Source organism: Nyctibius grandis, chromosome 6 (assembly GCF_013368605.1).
Source record: "Nyctibius grandis isolate bNycGra1 chromosome 6, bNycGra1.pri, whole genome shotgun sequence".
NCBI lineage: Eukaryota > Metazoa > Chordata > Aves > Nyctibiiformes > Nyctibiidae > Nyctibius > Nyctibius grandis.
Window position 1 is genome coordinate 3,540,979 of NC_090663.1, and position 20,597 is coordinate 3,561,575.

The window sequence follows — 20,597 nt, forward strand, 5'->3', positions numbered from 1 at the left end:
GAAAAGTGGGTACAACCAAGAAATGTCATGGTTGTTCATAGCAATATGTGTCTGCTTTATTAGCCAACCTTCTTAATCATTTTATACACAGAGACTCCCAAGAGCTTTCCAGGCTGTACCAGGATATCTCGCCCGACACCATTCTCATGCAGTCTGCCAGAAAAGAAGACATCTGATGATATCAGGGCAAAAATCTATTAGTTGCCTCTTTCATTCACTGAAAAGCGTACAGATTGGAGGAGAGAAACCCAAATTTTCATGTAGGGCAAACTCGTCAAATTATTTTGGCCAAAGCAGATGAGAGAGAAAGAGAGTATTTCAAAAACAAATGCAAAGTTTCAATATTGAAACTTTTCTAAGCAAAACTTTTCTTTTGGGGTAGGGAGGAACAGGCATGCCAAAGTACTTTGTATTAAAATTTGCTTACATTTAAGTATACAAACCAAACCAAACCTAATCAAAACACAAAAGGAAATAGGATACTATTGTTCGATTTGAAAAGCAGAGTTTAATTTTCTTTTGTTGACCCAACAATTCTCACTGTTTCTTCACTAGATCCTAAAACTGCTGATAAAGGACCATTATCAGCCTTCTGGATGTCCTTTGGGTGATTCGACAACCTCATTATCCAACTTTTCACTGAAAACATACACATTTTAATGCTTGGTATTCTTCTGTGCATCTGCTGTGGACCACTTGTGGTAGTCCCACACGCCAGTGGTGGCCAGAGGTCAACAATTTGCACAGTTAAGCTCAAAAAACCAAGCCAATAAAGTCTTTAGAGTGAGGAATTAACATTTTTCTATGGGAGTTCCAGCTTCTACACGCATGCTCCTGGATGTAACTGCAGTACAAATAGATTTTATTAGTATGAATAACAAATAATGAATTGTTCCCAAATGATCCCATTCTTGCATTCTCTGTTGTTTTGTTGGGGTATTTTTTTGCCATTCACTAATGGCAATAAACAGATCAGTTCACTTTTCATTTGTAGGCCTTTTCTGCATGGTTTTGCAGGCATTCCCAAACGTAATGGAAACATCTGCCTAGTGGGATGCTTTTTGCTCCTTACCAGTATCAGGGGTAATAGAGGCACAGCTACTGCTTAGCACTGATGTCAGCCCAGGTGGTTTCTGCCAAAATCTGCAGGACCCAAACTCCAGTTTACCTGCCAAAACCTGCAAAGGTGTTTCTGCTTTGTGTAGGGAATGAAACGGAGCAACACGCAATAATGATAACCTAGTAGAGGGCAAATCAAGGGAAAACTTGCTAGTGCTGAAACTTTTCTGAGTGACCAGCCTAGCACAAGCAGAGTTGGTTAAAAAAGGCATTCAGAGTGGGATGGAGACCAACAGTCACTAAGTGAGGAAGATTTCAACCTTGTGAAGGAAGAAAACAAGCTCTGGGTACAAGGATCTGTGCAGATATCAGGGTGATAACAGTGGTGACTCCAGTGGTGACACCAGTGCAGACACCTAAATTCCGTGTCTTACTTTGCAAGGCCATTAAAAATGCCCACGCCATTGCCTGGGTGCCTGCCAGACCCCTAAATGGGATTTTTTCTAAAGCCAGGGAACAGAGGGGTCCAGATCACTGCTATGAGGAGGGTGGGAGGGAGAAAAGCAAAGCCCCCTGCCCAAGGTGCTGGGAGGTGCTTGCAAAGAGAGGTGGGTCTCAGGGGACATTCTGGGCAGTGTAGATAGGTGAGGATGGGACAGCATGGCTAAGCATAAACAATGGGATAGACAAGGAAAGAAGTTCCTAAATTTTTCGTCCAAGGGGGGTTTCTAACCTTGAGATCCTTTGATCCTGTGACTGGTGCAAAGCTGTTTTCTTTTTCTTGTGTCCTGGGTGCTGAGCGCTGGTGGAGGTATGACGCATGATCACCTGTATTGAAGTGAGCCTGCTTTATTGCAGCCCAGGCTAGCTTCCAATGCCTGTCCACCTGAGAACCTTAGTGATGGAGTATTTGATGGGAAAAGAGTGAGGAAACCAGGTCCTGATAGCACCTATGGCTGGCCCAGTCCCTCTGTCTCTCTCTTCACAAGCAAAGTGATTTCTCATGGACTGTGACACCTTTTCCAAATGTGTGTGGTGGAATTGCCTCCTTGATGATTGCTGTTTGGAATAAAATAAACACTCCTTGGTCCACTGTTAGCTGTTTTATCCTTGAAGTGCAGGTCACTCCTGGGCTGGAGAAGGAGAAGAGTGAAAGGCAGGCATTTGGAAGTGACAAGAAATAAATAAGGAGAAAGAAAGATGGCCTTTCCCAGATCATTCTTCTGAGGTGCTTGACCCAGTTACCATGGTGACCATAAGCAAGTGTTCGAGAGGCAGGATGACTCATATCTGGCAGTGGAGCAGCATTTCTTAATCCACATTTCAGCACTGTCTGATGGGGACTTTGTGGCTTTGAGGTGTGCCCCCTCCAGTGACTGAGAAGCTGTTTCCAGCTGAGTTTGGAAGGAGGGACCTTTGGAGAGTCCCTTATGGAGAGAAACAGCAGCGGACAAGACCGGCTCATGAAAGAAACCCTCTGGTACAAAACTGAGAATGCACTCGGACACGGCAGGTGGCATCCATTTATGTTTTTAGGCGTTCTTCTTTGGAGGTCTCTGTGGCATGACTCAGAAGAGTCCAAACTTGATGCTGGCTTAACAGCCAGAGCACCAAGCTGCACAGGTTGTACATTGGCAATGACGGGGGGCATCCACCAACGCAGTGCAGGTGGTTGCTTTCTCCATCTCTTCTCCAGGTGGATGGTGTGATCTGCCACTACTGTTGCTAACAGGGACATCAGGATTACCACAACGGACTGCTTGCCCAGACACCCATTTGTCTGGTGCACCTTCAAGAGTTTGAGAGTAAAGTACAGGGTTGGTCTCCCAAATCATCCAAACCATCAGTGGTCTTCTCCTAAAGGGGAGTAAATCCAGATGGACCAGTGGAGGAATATGGATGATAAAGGCAAAAGGGAATTCCTTAGGTGGGATGAATTTTTTTTTTGTTCAATGCATCAAAAAGAGGCTACTGGGGAAGAAGACCTCTGACCACCTGTCTGTCAGAAGGGTAAAAGCTGAGGAAAGTCTATAACTACTTAAGAAAGAAGATGATATGGACACGAAACTAAACAATTGCAAATGAGGCACGGATATGTTCCCACTGCAAACAACAAAGTTTCTAAGAGTTGGATGCAATGAGATCCAGAATGGCCTCCCCAAAGGCACAGGCAGCAGACGGTCAGGGACTGGGACACACTTGAATCTCAAGTGATTTTTGAACGGGATCATGCAACATGACGATCTGCAGTGGTGGTCACTCCTTTCTCGAAATGGTGATGTCTGCCTGTGGTATTTGCACACCAGAGCCTCAGAGGGGTACAGATAGCAGGAGAAACAGGGAGAGAAAGATGAAGATGAAGAGCTACAAAGGAAGAAGGCACTTGAGGGATTGACGATGCACTTGGTGGGATGGCAGACGTGATCACATTTCTGACTATGGTGATCTCCAATGGCTTGTCTGAATTTTTCTATGAGTCACCCAGTTCCGCTTTGAGCGGTAAATGCCTGTTTTTAGAGCAAATTATTTTTGTTCCATACATTAGGCTGCTAATTTAATCACCTGTGGTTTCTCTAAGTGCATGCTGGTGGGTGTGCAGTACACAAAGAGAAGGAACAGACCTTTTCCAGCCGAATGGTGGAACAAATCCTGACAGGTTGACAGCCACATTCAATGTAAATGATCTCCACTCAGCCCCTACCCTCACTGCCTTTAACTCAAAGAGCCTCAGACACAGGGAAAGTTCTGTTCTGAATGTAAACACTTTCCCTTGCCCTGTCATCGCAGCAGGAAAACAAAACCGCCCACGTCTTGACTCTCCTGACCTTTGCGGGAAGTTCTCCTCATCCTGTAGGAGACCAGTAGCTATGCTGCCCACTGGGGTCATCAAGGGATGCTAATGAAGACCAGGAAGAGGCTGTGCATCATGTGCGTCCTGCTGTATGTTCTCACATCTCAACATTAGCAGGTGGGCAAGGACCTAAAGCTGTGATGGGATGAGCTTCGTGTGCACCACTGCCCTATCCAACAGCCTTACTATCACTACATGTCCTAAATGGAGAGGTCAAACCCACCACTGTCAGGTAGCTCCATGTTTTCCATCTATTTGGCCAGCTGGGGCCTATTTGCCCAGATACACGCGCCAAGAGATGGAGTCTGCAATAGAAACAGACAGGTGAGACCAGTAAAGTCACTCAGATGGTTTTTCTTCTCTCTGCCAGTCAGAAAAGATTAAGCCTCCCTTCAAAGACTTTTCTATATGTTTCCTACTACTCCTGCACTGAAGCATTAGGTGTGCTTTTTAATTCTTGACAGCGATGTAAAGGAAACCAGACTGACTCCTCATAGGCCACCTGAGAAAGCAGCAGTGACCCCTTTATTTTTATTTTCAGGACACAGCTTCAGGATTAGCCTGTGGAAGGGTGCATCTGAGGGGAAGGTATCAACATACCAAGAAATCAAACTTCAGGGCGCAACCTACTCTCCAGTTTATGGGATAGAGAAAGAAATGTTTGTGTGGGCAGGTTACCAGAACTATTTCCCACGAGGGTGTCTGGTTTGCTTTTTAATTTCTTGGGAAAGCAATCCAGGGTGCAATCCAGGTCATCCTAAAGTAGACACTGAGGTTGCCTACGTATCTTGTAAAACTGGAGATAAATGTCCTGGGATGTCCCTCCTGGTCTCCCCTTCCAGTAGTACAAGACAATCTGCCAATACCTGTACCACCATTTCCTACCCTTTTGCATCAAAACTGCAGTCTGCCTGCATGCAGATACCACTGGGTGTTCTCCTGCCTCCCACATCCATCTGGATCCACCACTTTGAGCTCCTCTGGGCTAGGAGTAGCGTTACTGTTTGTACAGCACCTGACACAAGAGGGGCTGAAGCCCATGACTAACGGGCTTGTGCATCGTTAAGGATCTCAGAGCCTGCAGAGAACCCTGAAGAGCTGTAACCATGTGGTGTCACTGGAAGTGAAAGACAGTTTGATTAATCCCAAATAACTCTGCTTTTGCAAGGCAGAAGAGAGGGAGAGATGAGATATTTGGAAAATGCTTTGCTCCTTCCTCCCGTCTCTGCATGCTCATCTCTGAGTGAGGAATACACGGAAAGCAAACTCTGTGACGTGAAGTAATTCTGTTTTGTTTCTCCAAATCCCCAGCCTGAGAACAATATTGAGGGAGGCAGACAAGCCTATGGCTGGCTGCCAGCTCGACTTCACAACGCATCCTCACAGCTTTCCAGATAATTCCTATGGAAGGGACCCTGAGAACAGAAATAGCCCATGGCTGAAAAGCTTTTCTGGTGCAGATTGACAAGTCTCTCTTAGAGAACCTGGCTTTAAAGGCAGAGGTTCAAGAGCTGGCAGCTGCTCTGAACCCAAGTCCTCTGCTGTCTGTGCTCAAACTTGGTTGGTGAGAAGCTGATGGTGTCCCCACTGTTGTGTTGTGCATGTGTGTGTGCTCCATGCCCTTCCCAATTGCATTTCTGAAAACACGTCTGGGGTGGAAATACACGTGTCAGGTCCCTTGCCTGGGACTCAGGTGAGAGGACTCTCACCTAGGGCAAGAATTTGCACCATTGCCAGCTTCACCTGGTGACCAAGGAGCTCAAAAACGTCTCCGAGTCTCTGGATTTTGGTGCTAGTGCCCTCCATGATCCCTGTTGTTACCTGTGGGCTGTTTCTCAGTGACCTGTGAGGCTAGTCCAAGGAAACCTACAGCGGGAAAACAGCCAGGGATGAGATGTGGCATGAGCCCGCTGTACTGGTTACCTCCTCCCCTTGGCCCGTCCTGGGGTGGCAATGCCTGGCTCCAGACCATCCTCCTACTGCAGGGCCAGTTCCTGTCCCTTTCCTGGTCATGTTGCCCTAACCCCCTCTTGGCTCATTGCCACAAGAAGAGGGCACCATGCCATGAAGATATCCCCATTCCTCACTGTCTCTACACTCAAAATCATCTGGTTTAGGTTAGGATGTGATTTTCCCTCTAAACAAGTTTCTCTCTTTTTTTCGCTTTCCCCCATCTAAATGCTCTCACAAAGGTCTTGTCCGTGGCAGAAGACCTGGACCCAGGTCCAGCACAGCCCCTCCAGCAAAGGCTGGGGCAGGCTTCTTTCATAGTGGGGGCTGTTCCCTGCTCAGTGTTTGCATAATTGATTCTTGCAGGGCTTCCGTCTGTATTTTTTCCCCTTCATGGACATCTTTTGGAGGATTTGCAGCCTGGCTCTTGTCGGTGCTTTCTCAGCACTTGCAAGCTTGCATTGCAACAGTCTTGCAGGGGAATGCAACCAGAATATTTCGGGTCTGATTCCAGGCTCTGAACCCAAGTGGCACCAACCACCTCATGCTCACACGGGCAGATTTGTGTTGGAGAGAGCTGGCTGGGGCCAGCCCAATACCTGCTATCTCCTGCCAGTCCTGCTGTAGAGTGCCATCAGTGTACCCCCTGTGAGCAATGGGAAAGGCGGCTTGGACTTGTCTGGGGCAGGGGTTTATCCCAGCAGGAATCCCTTGAAAAAGCTTTTTTTTTTTCCAGATACTGGAGGGGGTAAAAATAAAAGTTGCATTTCAGGGGCCTTAATGACTGAGTTGTGAGTTGTCTCGGGTTGGAAACTTCCCAGGAGGAGAAGCCCTCTCTTTAGCAAGCTGGTAGTTGGTTTTCTGCCGCCAGACCTGGTGGTTCTCTGGCTCGGCTCCAAATGCATTAGCTAAGGAGCCCTCTTAGAGAAAGGCTATTCATTAGGAGCAGCTAAAAAGCCATATCCTGTTCCAGCCGCTCCAGCAAATCCATCCTTGGGCTAATCGCACCCATAAATTACGGTGCAGGGAGAAGTAGAGTCTTCTGTTTCCATGTGACACTTTTATACAGCACCAAAACAGAGAAAGCAGGACAGGCAGAGGTAGCTGGCATGTTAGCAATACTGGAGAGCTACCAAATGACCACAGGTATGCAAGTGGTGCGTCAGTTTCCCTAGCCAAAAATGATGATGAACAGTGTTGAAACAGACAGGTTACCTCTCTCCCTGATGACATTGTATGTGTTCACCTTCTTCCAATTTAGTCCTTTGAACTACAGAGCTGGCACCACTGGGAGAAGGTTGTCCCAAGCACACATTGCATAGGAAGATGCGAGATACCTCTGCCACTCAGGTAGGTTTCCTCACCAGCCTGGACAGCAAATAGTATGCAACAAATCAACACCCACCAGAGACTTCATTTTTGTGTTGCGGTGGCTGGAATTTGCTTTGGAGGAAGGAGGATGAGGATATTTGGTGATGTGTGATCACAGAATCACACAGAATCAGACAGGTTGGAAGAGACCTCTGGGATCATCGAGTCCAACCATTGCCCTGACACCACCATGTCAACTAGACCATGGCACTAAGGGCCATGTCCAGTCTTTTCTTAAACACATCCAGAGATGGTGACTCCACCACCTCCCTGGGCAGCCCCTTCCAATGTCTAATAACCTTTTCTGAAAAGAAATTCTTCCTAATGTCCAATCTGAACCTCCCCTGGCGAAGCTTGAGGCTATGTCCTCTTGTCCTATCGCTAGTTGCCCAGGAGAAGAGGCCGACTCCCACTCCACTACAACCTCCCTTCAGGTAGTTGTAGACTGCAATAAGGTCACCTCTGAGCCTCCTCTTCTCCAGGCTAAACACCCCCAGCTCCCTCAGCCGTTCCTCGTAGGTCAGACCCTCCAGACCCTTCTTCACCAGCTTGGTCGCCCTCCTCTGGACTCGCTCCAACACCTCAACATCTTTGTTGAAGTACAGGTACAGGGGCAAAGGGCTGAGAGATCTCTGGATGGAAAGTGCTCGTAAAGGCAAAGCCTTCAGAAGGAAGAGCTCATCACTCAGTGTTCCTAAAGGCATTTTAAAGGAAATATTTACAGCAAATAAGAATGGCAATTAACTGCCAAATTGGAAAGCAGCTCTCCTGTGAAAGCAGACGGCTGCTGAACTTTAATACTGAAGCTGTTCCTCATGAACTACCTTCGCTCCCAAATCCCCAAACCCTTTCAGCCACAATCAAATTAAGAGCAAGTGGGTAAACAAAAACAAGACCATAAAACATGACTGGCCCTTGGAAACACTCTTGTGAATTTGAGTAATAAGAGAGGGAGAGGATGGTTCTGTTTTGGGGCTCATCAAAGCCTCTGTTGTGGGGTCACCTCAGAGAACCTTGAAGCCAGGAAATGTAGCCCAATGAGGAGGATCACCATGTAAAGGGCAATAAAGGTAAGAGACAGGCAAAATATATATCCAACGGTGCCATACACCATATAGAAATATCCAGGGGTAGAACTGTATTTTTCTGAATTGAATTTATGTGGAAAGAGAAATTTCAAAGAAAACCCCTGTTGTCTCAGGCAGCTCCTGTCCTCATCAGCGACTTGAATTTAGGAGTTTATATTAAAAAGGAGACGTTGCTGCAGGCACCACTCAAAATCCCACCAGTGTTCATGGAAAGATGATTGCTGAAAATGTGGTGTGTAAACCACAGCCTTTGCAACTGCTGATTCTGGGCTTCAGCTGTTGTGAAGATCTATTTTCTCATACAGAGAACAAATATCTTAAGAGATTTTCACATTCTTTGCTTTGCAATTGGGTTATGTGTTAAAAATTGTCTTCTTTACCATTATGGTGAACACTGGTTTCTACCGAACATATAAACCAATATCTTGCAGACAAGTGATACTGTATCCTATGTAATAAAACCACTAAATGAACACTAAGGAAATTCCAGAGTTAAGGACTCAAAAGATCAACAAAGTCAAAGTGAAAATCACATTTGCAAAACTTTGGTTTCTTACATTTAAAGAGTTTAATTTCAGGATCATGCTCTATCATCTCTGCAGTGTCCCTGCCATACCAGTTGCAAGGAAAGGTGGGTGCTCAATTAAGTAATAGCTCGGTTGAGCTATTCAATATCTCCTCACTGGTCAGTACATGGCTCCACACTTCACAAACTCACCCTGCTCAGCTCCACTCTGGTGACAGAACTGTTTGTTTCCTCATGGATATCTGAAGGTACTTAGCCAAACATTTTGCAAACATATACATTTTTCTTTTCACAGCTCTCTAAGGAGAAAAAGGTGCTTTAGAGCCATTTTACCATCCCATCTACAAAGCAATGCCAAAATATGCCTATATTTTGAGTGTGGATTCCTGAGCCCTTGGTGTTGTGGAGCACATCACATCCTTGAAATATAACTCCTATCAGCTCCAGCTGAAAGTGTGTCAGACTTTGGCAAAACTAGTCCCATATTTGGCTTCACAGTGAGGTTCATCTCAGCTGGTTTGGATGTGTACTGTGCACCTTGGAGCTAGTGATATTTGGCCTCCCACAGAGGCACTGAGGAGACACTGCTGCTTTTGTGGTGTGACCCACCTGGCTGGTTTAGATAACAATAATAGGATGTAATGAACTGCAGTCTCAAAATACCTATTTTTCATTGTTGGTTATGTAGACAGCTGAAGAGCAATTAGCTGAAGACCATATACTGTTAGCATGCAATACCAGGGACTCTCCTGACATTAGAGAAGATGGGAACAGTGTGGAAATTACAGGGGACTGCAGAGGAGCAGAAATGCCCATTAGACGCCATCAGGTCACTGCTCTTAAAAGCTCTTCCTCAGCACGCTCCAGTCTTGCCAAACTGCCTATCCTTGCCAACACCTCAGAAACATGCCTTCTTCACACAAGTTGGCCATACTGAGACAACTTTATCTAACTCCTGCCCTGTCCTGACATAAAGCACCAATCCTGATGGAGTAAAATGTCCAGTTTCTGCTCTGACATATGGTACTGCCAGAGATTTTTAAACTCAAGGCTGTGTCCATAAAACTTCTTACAGGAACTGATCGCTGTGTTTTTTCCTGTCATCCTTCTCAGATATGGCTATCTCATTTTGCCTCACATTTGGCAGAACAAACCTGTTACAAAGACACGGAATGGAAAACTTTAGCTAATAGATAATGTTTGGTACCAGAAACTGGGACTTTATTCCAGAAGGGTCCCATAATGTTTATAGGTACTATCAGCCCTACCTAGAACACAGCACAGTAATCACATCAAGTAAAAGTCCTGATTGATCAGTGGGAAGATAATTCAGGTTGCTTTCCTAAGGAAATATACTCATTTTCTGAAGGGCCTTGAGCAAAAGTGCTTTATATACTCACTAAAGTGAACACACTTCTAGTTAAAATCCTACAGGTAACATGAAGCTTTTACACTGTTACTTGCTAACATGACACCATTGATAGTACCTAGTTCACAGAATCACAGAATCAACCAGGTTGGAAGACACCTCTGGGATCATCGAATCCAACCATTGCCCTGACACCACCATGTCAACTAGACCATGGCACTAAGTGCCATGTCCAGTCTTTTCTTAAGAAAACACCTCCAGAGATGGTGACTCTACCACCTCCCTGGGCAGCCCCTTCCAATGGCTAATGACCCTTTCTGAAAAGAAATTCTTCCTAATGTCCAACCTGAACCTCCCCTGGCAAAGCTTGAGGCTGTGTCCTCTTGTCCTATCGTTAGTTGCTTGGGAGAAGAGGCCAACTCCCACTCCGCTCCAACCTCCCTTCAGGTAGTTGTAGACTGCACTAAGGTCACCTCTGAGCCTCCCCTTCTCCAGGCTAAACAAGTTCATGCTGTTTGTTGTGGCAAACCCAATTAAAAACAAGCTGGTAGCAAGAGATTAAACAACCACCTTGCATGATCGTACCAAAGAGCATCCCCGCCTTTCTGCTCAATCTTTGTTACATCTCATTAACCAGATTATCAGAATTAATGAGCAAATATTTAGCTAAATATAAATTAACAAAGATAGATCAGGCTCATTAAAAGCTACTTCCCAGAATATCCAAGACAAAGTTTTGCATGTGCAAATATAATAAAATGGTCAGATCCAGCTTAATATAGATGCATTTAATGCTATCTGGTGTATTTTGGTATTGGTTCCAAAACTCCTGTTGAGAGATTTTATAACATTTTGCCCACTGAATCACAGTAGTTTTAAATTTTTCAAGATCTATTTTTTTCCTGTTTGTGGTACATCCATTATAGCAACGGCCTCCTGATGCGTCAAGACACTGAGATATAAAAACAGACATTTGCCTTTAAATAGTTTTATTTGGTGGTGTGGTGGGTGGACTGGAAGCAGAGTAATCCCGTACATAGGTCATGGGAGATCTGGGTCCTATTCCCAGTCACTTCACTGCATCTCTGCATTACTTTGGCCAGGAAGAGGCAAAGCGTAAGTTCAAATTTGGGTGCCCAAATTATTATTTGAGGTGCAGAATGCTGCATGTCTTGTAACGAGGCAGACAGCAAAAACTCTCCTAAAACCCTCCATCTGTCTCTGGCCTTCTGCGTAGGGTAATGGGTAAGAAGGGACCTACATGCACTCATTGGGACTTCAAGGAAACATTTTTTTCTGGATATTTCCAAACACACATGGACCATTTCCCTGTTGTTCTGCACTCTGATGGCTTCTGCACTAGGGTGCAAGGAGTGAATCAACACTGTCAAATGCTACACTATTTACTCACAAGCTTGTCCCTACTTGTAATTCTCTCCTGTGCCCTTCTGCAGGTGTCAACATGTTCTCCCTGGAGAGAAACCCAGCTCGTAGGTTGCTTTGCCACAGTGTTATCTCTAGACAGACACAACCAATGCAGATGACTCCCAGGCAGGTCCTTTGCACCTGGATTATTCCTCCAGTGCTATCCCAGTGGGATGTACACCCTCACGTGTCCCTGTGCCATGCCCACCACGTGCATCCTTGCTATCATGCCCTAGGAATGACATTCTGGTAGGCTGCAACACAGCCCTAATATTATTGTAGACACTCCAAACTGGAAAAAGAGAAGCAGAAATCACATTTGAGGGCTGCTTAAGCAGCAGCATAATTTGCCTGGGAAAGCAATCTATTTGCCCTCACTGCAATGCTTTGAGAATAGTCTTGAAAAACAAGTCAGGAATGGTTTGGGGCTGAGTGATCTTTCCCTGAGAAAGGGACATGGGCTGGAAGACCCATCCATCCCCTATGATTTAATGAATTTATGCTAATTTGGATGAGGTCATTTGATGGAAACATCCTGTGTGCAAAGCAGATGAGAAGAATCTTGCCTCTTGCCGGGATGATGTCCAACAAATCAAACTGGAGCCTGGTATCTAGCAGCTTTTGAGACTGTGTCTGTGTCTTTGCTGGCATTTTTAATGAATTTATGGTTCCTGTGGACCAGGATCAATGGGCAATATGTGGCAGATGGAATAGCTCATTGCAATTGCTCTTGTTCCAGTTGATTTGATGCTCTGGGCCATAACTAATTATTCCAGAGCAGTTGCCCATTCCTTTTTCCATGCCAATTCTGCCACTTCCACCACTACTCGGAAAATTTCAGGAGATATGAGAGACTGCCCTGACAATCAAAGTAATTGAATGGTCTATCTTTCATCCTTCTCCTTTTAAATCACACTTTTGATGAGGTCCTTCCTGAAAGAAGTTCAATTTTCTGTGGAATTGTGTCTTGTGGTGGATTTTTAGTGACTATTTTCTGATGTCTAACCAGGAGCTGAACTCACTCTGCAACCTTCTGTGCGGGAGTGTATAAAAGTTCCCACTCTTTACCCATCTGCCCATTTTTATAGGAACTTGAGATATTGAGGACTTTTAGCACTTTCTCAATTGTCATTGCAATTGATCTAAGAGTTCATCAGATTGGGGGGAAAGGCTTATATGCACAAGCGATGACATAAGCCCTTTTTTTCTTAGGAAACCATGCTAAATGCTCTTCTACCAGAATAGAATTAGATTCTCTACTTCTACCAGAACAGACTTGGTCTCATCTGAAATGTGCTGCTACCTCCATTGTCTTCCCCATCATTTATTTTACAGGTGACAGCTACTGAATCCTGAGTGCTGCTACGCCTCTGTGAGCTCATCTTTTGCAAAATGTTTTGTGAAAGGACTTCTGCCCTGTGAAAAACAGCATCTACAAAAATATTTTTGTTTTGGCTTGAAGGAGACCTTTCTGAGCCTGGTTTGTGTGGCAGCTGCCTTTCCTTCAGGATGCAGGTAAAAAAGCCAGTACACTGTTTTTCTGAATCATACCTGGAAATGAGTACCAGCTTCCACTGCAAACACAGGCACCACCCCAAGGCAAACATAAGATCATGAATATGGAGGGATTTGCCATACTGAGGGATCTCTTAAGTCATTCCTTGTCTGGCAACCTGCTGCTTATGGAGGGACAGAGTGAAAGGAGTCTGTGGTTGTGGCCTTCACACTTGTGTGGTGCTAGCTATGGGTGCTGCTGTGCCTTTCTCACACTGGTCTTGATTTCTAACCAGATCCAAAGAATAACAAACACGAGAGCCCACCACCCAGGCTAGACTATGCTTCTTAAAAAACAAGGGCCATTGAGGAGTGTAAATTGCCATCCTAGGTTCCGGGTGGTGCACCCTTGATCCCAACGGATGGTTGTTTCCTCTTGGATGCTTCTGGGGTGCTGATGGAGAAGGTCATTGCCTCCACTCCAGAGATGGTCTCACACTGTCTTTGCATGCTCCCCAGTCACTGAAGAGTGGATGGGGAGCAGGGCTCCATCCCTCCTCCTATCCCTACTTCCTCCAGGATCAGGTTTGAGAAAGCAGGTGGCTATCTATCTATAGGTGTTATATAGGGGTTCTGGTTCCTTGACCCATTCCATAGATGTCCTACTGCAAGGACAAATCCTAGCTTTTAGCAGGGTTTTCCATTAGCAGAAGAGCCAGTGAAGCCTCTATGGTTGTGTGTCTTAAAAGAGAGTTTCTCTGTTGACTCACTCTCTCTAATAAAGTCTTGAGCTGACACAGGATTGAGCTTTCTCTCACCTGGGCATCTTGCTTCCACTAGACTGAAAAAAATCCAGACTAGGATACATCCCACCTCTCTGCAAATGCCTGCAGTGCAGACACCATCAGCTGGTTAGTCGACCCCGGTGCTTTTGTAGTCAAGGGAGAAGAAGAGGCAGGTTGGCACTACAATTCATCTCATGCTAAGGAGAATGTCCAAAACAGGTCAGGTGAGGCACACCTTCAGGCACTCCCCTCAGAAAGATAAAGGGAGCTTTGGGTGATTATGGCTAATTGATCTGGCATTGGTGTGAATGTTGCTCAGAGAGGGAGTTGGACCTTCAGAGGTCCCTTCCAACCAGTATCTCCATGATGCTATGACTAGCTGAGATGAATGCACAGATGTCTGAGACAACCAAAGGGAGATAAATCCTATCCTACACAACACCCTTAAACTCCTGACCCACATCTCTGAGGAGGTTCCAGTTGTTACTTTCTCTTGACAGGTCTTTGCTAAGGGAAGAGTCACCCGGGCATAAAACACACAACTACCACCCAGGACCCCCCGACAAAGCAGCTCAGTAAAGCTCTACTGCACACCCAGCAAAAGACACAACCCACACAAGAGTTGAGTGATAATTAGGATTTCACCTCTTGTTGAAAAACCAGCTGCCTAAAGAGTCTCGTTAGCCATGGAAACTGTTAATTGTGTTAAAACTCCTGGTGATGGCATCCTGTGCTTGGGGACATGTATCACAAACCCAAGAGTGAGCTAAATTACTTAGCTGATAAATAGACTTTAAATCAGTTTGACCTGATTTAAAGAAGAACCTTTGTAGATTATTTGAGCATTGAGAAATGGCTGACAACATTTGGCACCTATGTAGGTCCTGTTATTTAAAATTATTGGTTATTTCAGCTTCTCAATACCGATGGGATAAAGAAAGATGCAAAGATGTGTGCAGACTGACACAGACACTGGTGCCAGAGCTGATACAGAAGTTTCTGATTGCTAAGTCCATGCTAAGGGGAGCTGGGAGTCTTTTTTTTCAGTTGACAAATTTACTTATCCCTTAAAAATGTAATCAGCCAACAGTCAGCCAACAGTATAAGTTACTCAATGGCACCTTCTTGCAAATTCATGTCAAATAGGAAAAAAAAGTCAAAACATTTCAATATTTTCAGAAGAAAATAGATCACATTAATTTCATTTTAATGTGACAGTTCAGATTGAAATGTATCTGAGTACTCATTTTTTAATAAACTTCCAGTCACTCTTTTCTTAGATTGAAACAATATGTTTCACTTCAATTGAAAGGGATTTGTGTTTCTCACCAGTGTTTCATTTTCATTTAAAATGTGTATCAATATCATTTCCAGTTCCCCCAAATTATTTCCTGTAAGTTTATCTAAGAAGCAAAAGCAGCCATTCTATTTAACCATTTACAAACTGCTTTTCAAGGAGAATTTGCCCCAGCATGTTTCTGTCTGTGGGTTTACAGTGAGCTTTGCTGATTTCTCTGAGTTTCAGACCTGTCTCCTGAGCTGTAAAATCAGAGATTAGACCTTGCAGATGTTTCTGTTCTCCTTCTAGACAACACTGAATGATTCTCAGCTTTGAACAGGAAAGTGCAATTAAGAAAAGGGGGGTGAAATCAAAGGCAGCATATTTTGTAGTCATAAAATAAATGAACTTTTGCTGTGTTTATATTATACGTATAATACAGCAGGAAGTAAAGATCAAAGCCGTGTTTGTAAAGAACTTGGCAAGTTGTGTGCTTGGAGGAAGCAAATGGGTTCATGGGAGGTACTTAAAGAATGAAGTTTGGATTTTTAGCTGGTGTAAATCCGTGTCGCCTTTGACTCCAGCGCAACCATAATGATTTACATCAGTGAGAAGATGGTTCAAGAGTTTCAAGGGAGGACAGGTATGGTACAACAAAATAAAATATTTTTTCTACTGATGTTTGTTCTCTATTTCTAAGTATTGGGAATAGCTCCGAGGAACAGGATCCCAATTCCCAGCTTCGTTAGCTGTAAGGGTGTGATGAGGTTCGGGGCTGGTTCCTGCCCTTCTGATGGGCCAAGGAGGCAAGTGTCAGACTGGGGCTGCCCAGAGACCTCAGCCTTCGGGTACTGGCATCTCCCTGAGCCCCACAGTTCCCAAACTATTTATTTGCAGGCTACAAAAATGCCCCAATGCACCTCATCAGTGAAAGGGAAACTGAGGCACAGTCAGACGGGATAATTCATCTCGGGTCTTGGAGTAAGAGAAGTTCACATCAACCTTACTGCTCCCTGCCTGAGTTATACCATAAACCCCCATGCTCGCATAGGGTAAAAACTCTTCACACCAGCAATTTCACCCCTATAGAGAGCTGAGATAAACTCACCAAATACCACCCTCACCCAGAGAGAGAAGCTGAAGCAGAGAGGTACAAGACAGCGTGGTGAGACCAGACACCCACATCCTTGATCCACCACCCTAGGGACACCTCAGCTCCCAAGGCACCATCGCTCCTGGTGAATTATCCCACTGGAGGGCAGGGGGGGATTGAGTGGCCTCAATCAGGTGTCTAACACCCTTGGGCTCCAGCTGTGCCCAGGGGGACAGCCACAATGCTGGAGGGAGATCAAAACCTCAGCAGGTCAAAATCAGTCCTGCGATCACGATGCTGTTTCTGTTGAGTAGAGAGGCAGTCTCAAGCAAGAGGATTTGAAAAATCCTGAGAAAAAGAGTGGAACTAGCTATAATGTTTCCTTGGCCACAGGGTTAGTTACACACAAGTCCCCCGTGGGCTGTGGGACACGTGGGTCCCACCCAGCAGATGGAGTGACAGACCCCTCGGCTTTGCTGAGCTCTGCACAAAGGCCATTGACCATATTCAGAAGTTATTTTAATCTCTTTCCCTCTCCCCCCCTAGTTTAGCTATACCACTCCAGAGGGTTAATCAGGTCCCCTGAGTTGGGTGCCTGTTGTTAGACAAGGTGGTGATGAAGAGCACTGCTTTTCTGCACTTCATGGGCCACGGGTAGCACTGGTGCTGGAAGGGGACATTACTTTGGACATCACACTTCCCCGCTGGGCTCTGTGCCCGCTTGGATTCCTCTGCACGCAGGGGCTGCATCCTTTTCATCTGGGCAAACAACTTGCCAAAACTTTAGAGCACAACCCATCAGACAACCCCAAATGAGCACCCAGTGACATGGGCACCAAGGCAGGGCCAGGACCTGAGGGCACGACTCCTGCAGGTGGTGGATCAGTCCTGGGAAATCACCTCGGACCATCACCCTTGTGGATAAGATGTGGTCCTGGTCCAGGTCCCTGCACAACATCGGTATCCTGGGAAGTCAGCGAGACACATGCTTCAGCCTCTGACACGCTCCTTGGGGTGTTCAAACCTCACTCATCTCCAACAGTTTCACCAGTTCACAACAGAGATGGGAGCTCTGGGCCCACGGAGGCATATCTGGGTGCCCTCCGCCAAACTGGGAGGAAGGGAGGCTGGGGACACAGATGGCAAAGCTGTTTGGAGACCACTGTGCAGTAATTACTGCCAGTTTGAAACAGAGCTGCTTCCTCCTTAGCCTGAACTTCATTAATTAAACTGCTGAATGCAGAATGAATTAATTAAACCAATAATTATGCTGCTATTTTATTCATTTGCTATTTACTTTGATTGATTATATGACTCTGATTAATAAATATTGAATAAGTGTCAATTAATTGAATTAATTCATTGCTAGTTTATTCACCTATCAGTTACCTATCCCTCACCTCCATGCATGAGTTGTGTCCTGAAAGTTTCTCCCAAGGAGCAGGTTCCTGGGGGCTCAGCCATGGGCAATGGTGCTGGGATGGGGGACAGGGTCACTTACCGAAAGGCAGGACGAAGAAGAAGGGAAACCAGCAGAGGATGAAAACACCCACGACGATGGCCAGAGTCTTGGCTGCTTTTTTTTCACGGGAGAACTTGAGGAGCCGGACGGAGAGGGAGCTCCTGAAGTTGTGCCCCTTGCTCCGGGTGCTGGAGAGAGGCTCCTCCAGCACGCTGCGACAGTGGATGCGCAGTACCACCTCCATGGATTTATTCCTCTCCTTCTTGACCCCTGCCTCCAAGCTCCGGGTGGTCCGTCTGGCCACCACATAGATCCTGAAGTACATGACCAGGATGACCATGAGGGGCAGGTAGAAGGAGAAGAGGGAGGAGAACAGAGCATAACCCGGCTCCTCTGTGATGCTACAGATGCTCTCATCCGGTGGTGGTGGCTCCTTCCATCCCAGCAGTGGCCCAATGGAGATGACCATGGAGGAGAGCCAGACCACCACGAGGATGACCCCTGCCTTCCTCTCGGTCATGATTGTGGGGTACTTGAGGGAGTACTTGACGCCGATGTACCTGTCCACGGAGATGATGCACAGGCTCATGATGGAGGCAGAGCAGCACAGCACATCCACCGCTGCCCAGATGTTGCAGAAGATGCGCCCAAACACCCAGAAGCCCAGCACCTCCAAGGTGGCCGAGAAGGGCAGCACGGTGGTGCTGAGCAGCAGGTCGGCGATGGCCAGGTTGACAATGAAATAGTTGGTGACCGTCTGCAGGTGCCGGTTGCAAGCCACCGAGAGGATGACAAGGATGTTCCCCACGATGGCTGAGAGAATGAAGACAGCCAGGAAGACCCCGACGCCCACCGCCTGCACGTCCAAGGCGAAAGTCAGCGTGGTGCCGTTGCCCTCGGAGGTCTCCTCACCTTGCAGCCCCCAGGACCGGTTGACACCGCTCTGGCTGCCCTGTCCCGTCCGGTTCCCACTCAAGCTGCCATTGCTGAGCTCAGGGAAAGTCATTGTAGAAAAGGTCCGGGCTCCATGGAGGGCGAGGAGAAAGCGATGCCGAGGCGCAGCCCCCCCGGCATGATCCCCGCAGCCCCCTCCACGACCCGCTCCGCACCTCGCTCCCTCCCCGCAGTGGGGCAAGGCTCGGGCCCCCCAGCCGGGACGGAGGGGTGGAGGGCAGGCAGAAGCGCTGCTCCTCGCCCCCCGGCCGGGATGGAGGGGTGGAGGGCAGGCAGAAGCGCTGCTCCTCGCCCCCCCGCTCCAGCCCGCTTCACACCGGCCGGCCCCGTTGACCCCCTCCCCACCACCGGCTCTCGCCGCCGCTCAGCCCCGCCGCCGGCCCGCCCCGGGGGGCAGCGAGGTCGGTGCCCCCCCGCTGCCCTCGCATGCTCCGGGGGGCTGCGCTGGGCAGCGGCCGGCAGCGCCCGGCGGCTCCGCTCGCCTTGCCGCTCGCACGGGAGAGCTCCGGGAGGGGCGAGGGGAGGGAGGGAGGGGTGGGCCGGGCCGGGGAGGGGGTCGGGAGCCCCGAGCGTCAGGTGCCGGCGGAGGAGGAGGAGGAGGAAGAAGAGGAGGAGGAGGAGGAGAGGGAGGAGGCGGCGGCAGAGCTGCTCTGCGGGACGAGGCGAGCCCGGGGCAGGGTGAAGCCGGTAGCAGCGCCGGGCGGTTGCAGACGGCAGCCGGGGGAGGCAAACGATGGGGGGGGAGGGAAGTGGCGGGGGGGGGGCAGGAGCGCACTTGGTGGGCAGCACCCACTCGCGGGGGGCAGCCACCGCTGGGGGACCCAGGCCCAGACGGAGGGGACAGGCACGCACTTGGGGGGCAGGCACCCACTCCGGGGGAGAACGCACCCCCAGGGACGGGCAGGCACCCAGTCGTGAGGGGGGCCACGCAGGAGGGGGGTGCGGGAACCCCGGGGAGGGGGCAGGTGCCCCGGCGGTGCCGCCGTCCCGCCGCCGCGCCGTCCGCCGCCGCCAGGGGGCAGCAGAGGGCAGGGTTTGCCCCGCCGCGCGGGCGGCCCTGCGGGTCCCCCCCCCGTCCCCGGGGGGTCCTGGCACTGCGCTGCTGGGGGGCTGCACCGCCGGGATGGAGACCACCGGCCCCCGCACCCCACCTCCGCACGGCTGGCAGGTCTCCCAGTCCCAGCATCCCACCAGAACGTTGCCCTGCAAGGCTGGCAGGTCCCCTCAAGCCCCAGCATCCCACCAGGACGTTGCCCTGCAAAGCTGGCAGGTCCCCTCAAGCCCCAGCATCCCACCAGGAGGGATGCCCTGCAAGGCTGGCAGGTCCCCTCAAGCCCCAACATCCCATCAGGACGTTGCCCTGCAAGGCTGGCAGGTCCCCTCAAGCCCCAGCATCCCACCAAGACGTTGCCCTGCAAGGCTGGCAGGTCCCCTCAAGCCCCAGCATCCCACCAGGATGTTGCCCTGCAAGGTTGGCAGGTCCCCTCAAGCCCCAGCATCCCACCAGGATGTTGCCCTGCAAGGTTGGCAGGTCTCCTTTCTTGCCCCGCATCCAGGGCTTCCAGCGAGCATCCTTCCCCTGTCAACCCTGGTGCTCCCATCCTAGAGCTCCAGCCCAGGTGTCCTGCCCAGGCTGTGTGCAGGGGCTGCCCCTTGCTAGTTGCTTGTAAAAGCAGAAGGGACAATCAGAGTCTTGCACTCAGGGACAACGTGTGATCGGCAGCTCCGCAGCTGTGACTTAACCCTGCTGCAAGACTTGGAAACAGCAGCTTGTGATTAAAACATATAGGCACATATTTCTGCCTCATTTAAACAGAGTTGGGTTTTTTTTCCCACTGATAAAAGCAGATCCTGTTTACACTGGTTTCCTCCCAGTGACCCTACTCTCCTG

The 20,597-nt window shown here is 48.2% G+C and overlaps 1 protein-coding gene across 2 annotated transcripts in view; it reads right to left on the bottom strand.

Annotated features, from left to right (window-relative positions):
* The window catches only part of ADRA1D (adrenoceptor alpha 1D), a 50,626-nt gene extending 31,439 nt beyond the window's left edge, over positions 1-19,187 (bottom strand). For both annotated transcript variants that reach the window (XR_011048339.1, XM_068402554.1), the window contains exon 1: positions 17,792-19,187. Coding sequence is in view for 1 of the 2 variants with exons in the window: in XM_068402554.1 (XP_068258655.1) it covers positions 17,792-18,758 (967 nt within the window). In the remaining variant the exon portion in view is untranslated. The remainder of the gene's footprint in view (positions 1-17,791) is intronic.
* Positions 19,188-20,597: the final 1,410 nt, after the last annotated feature.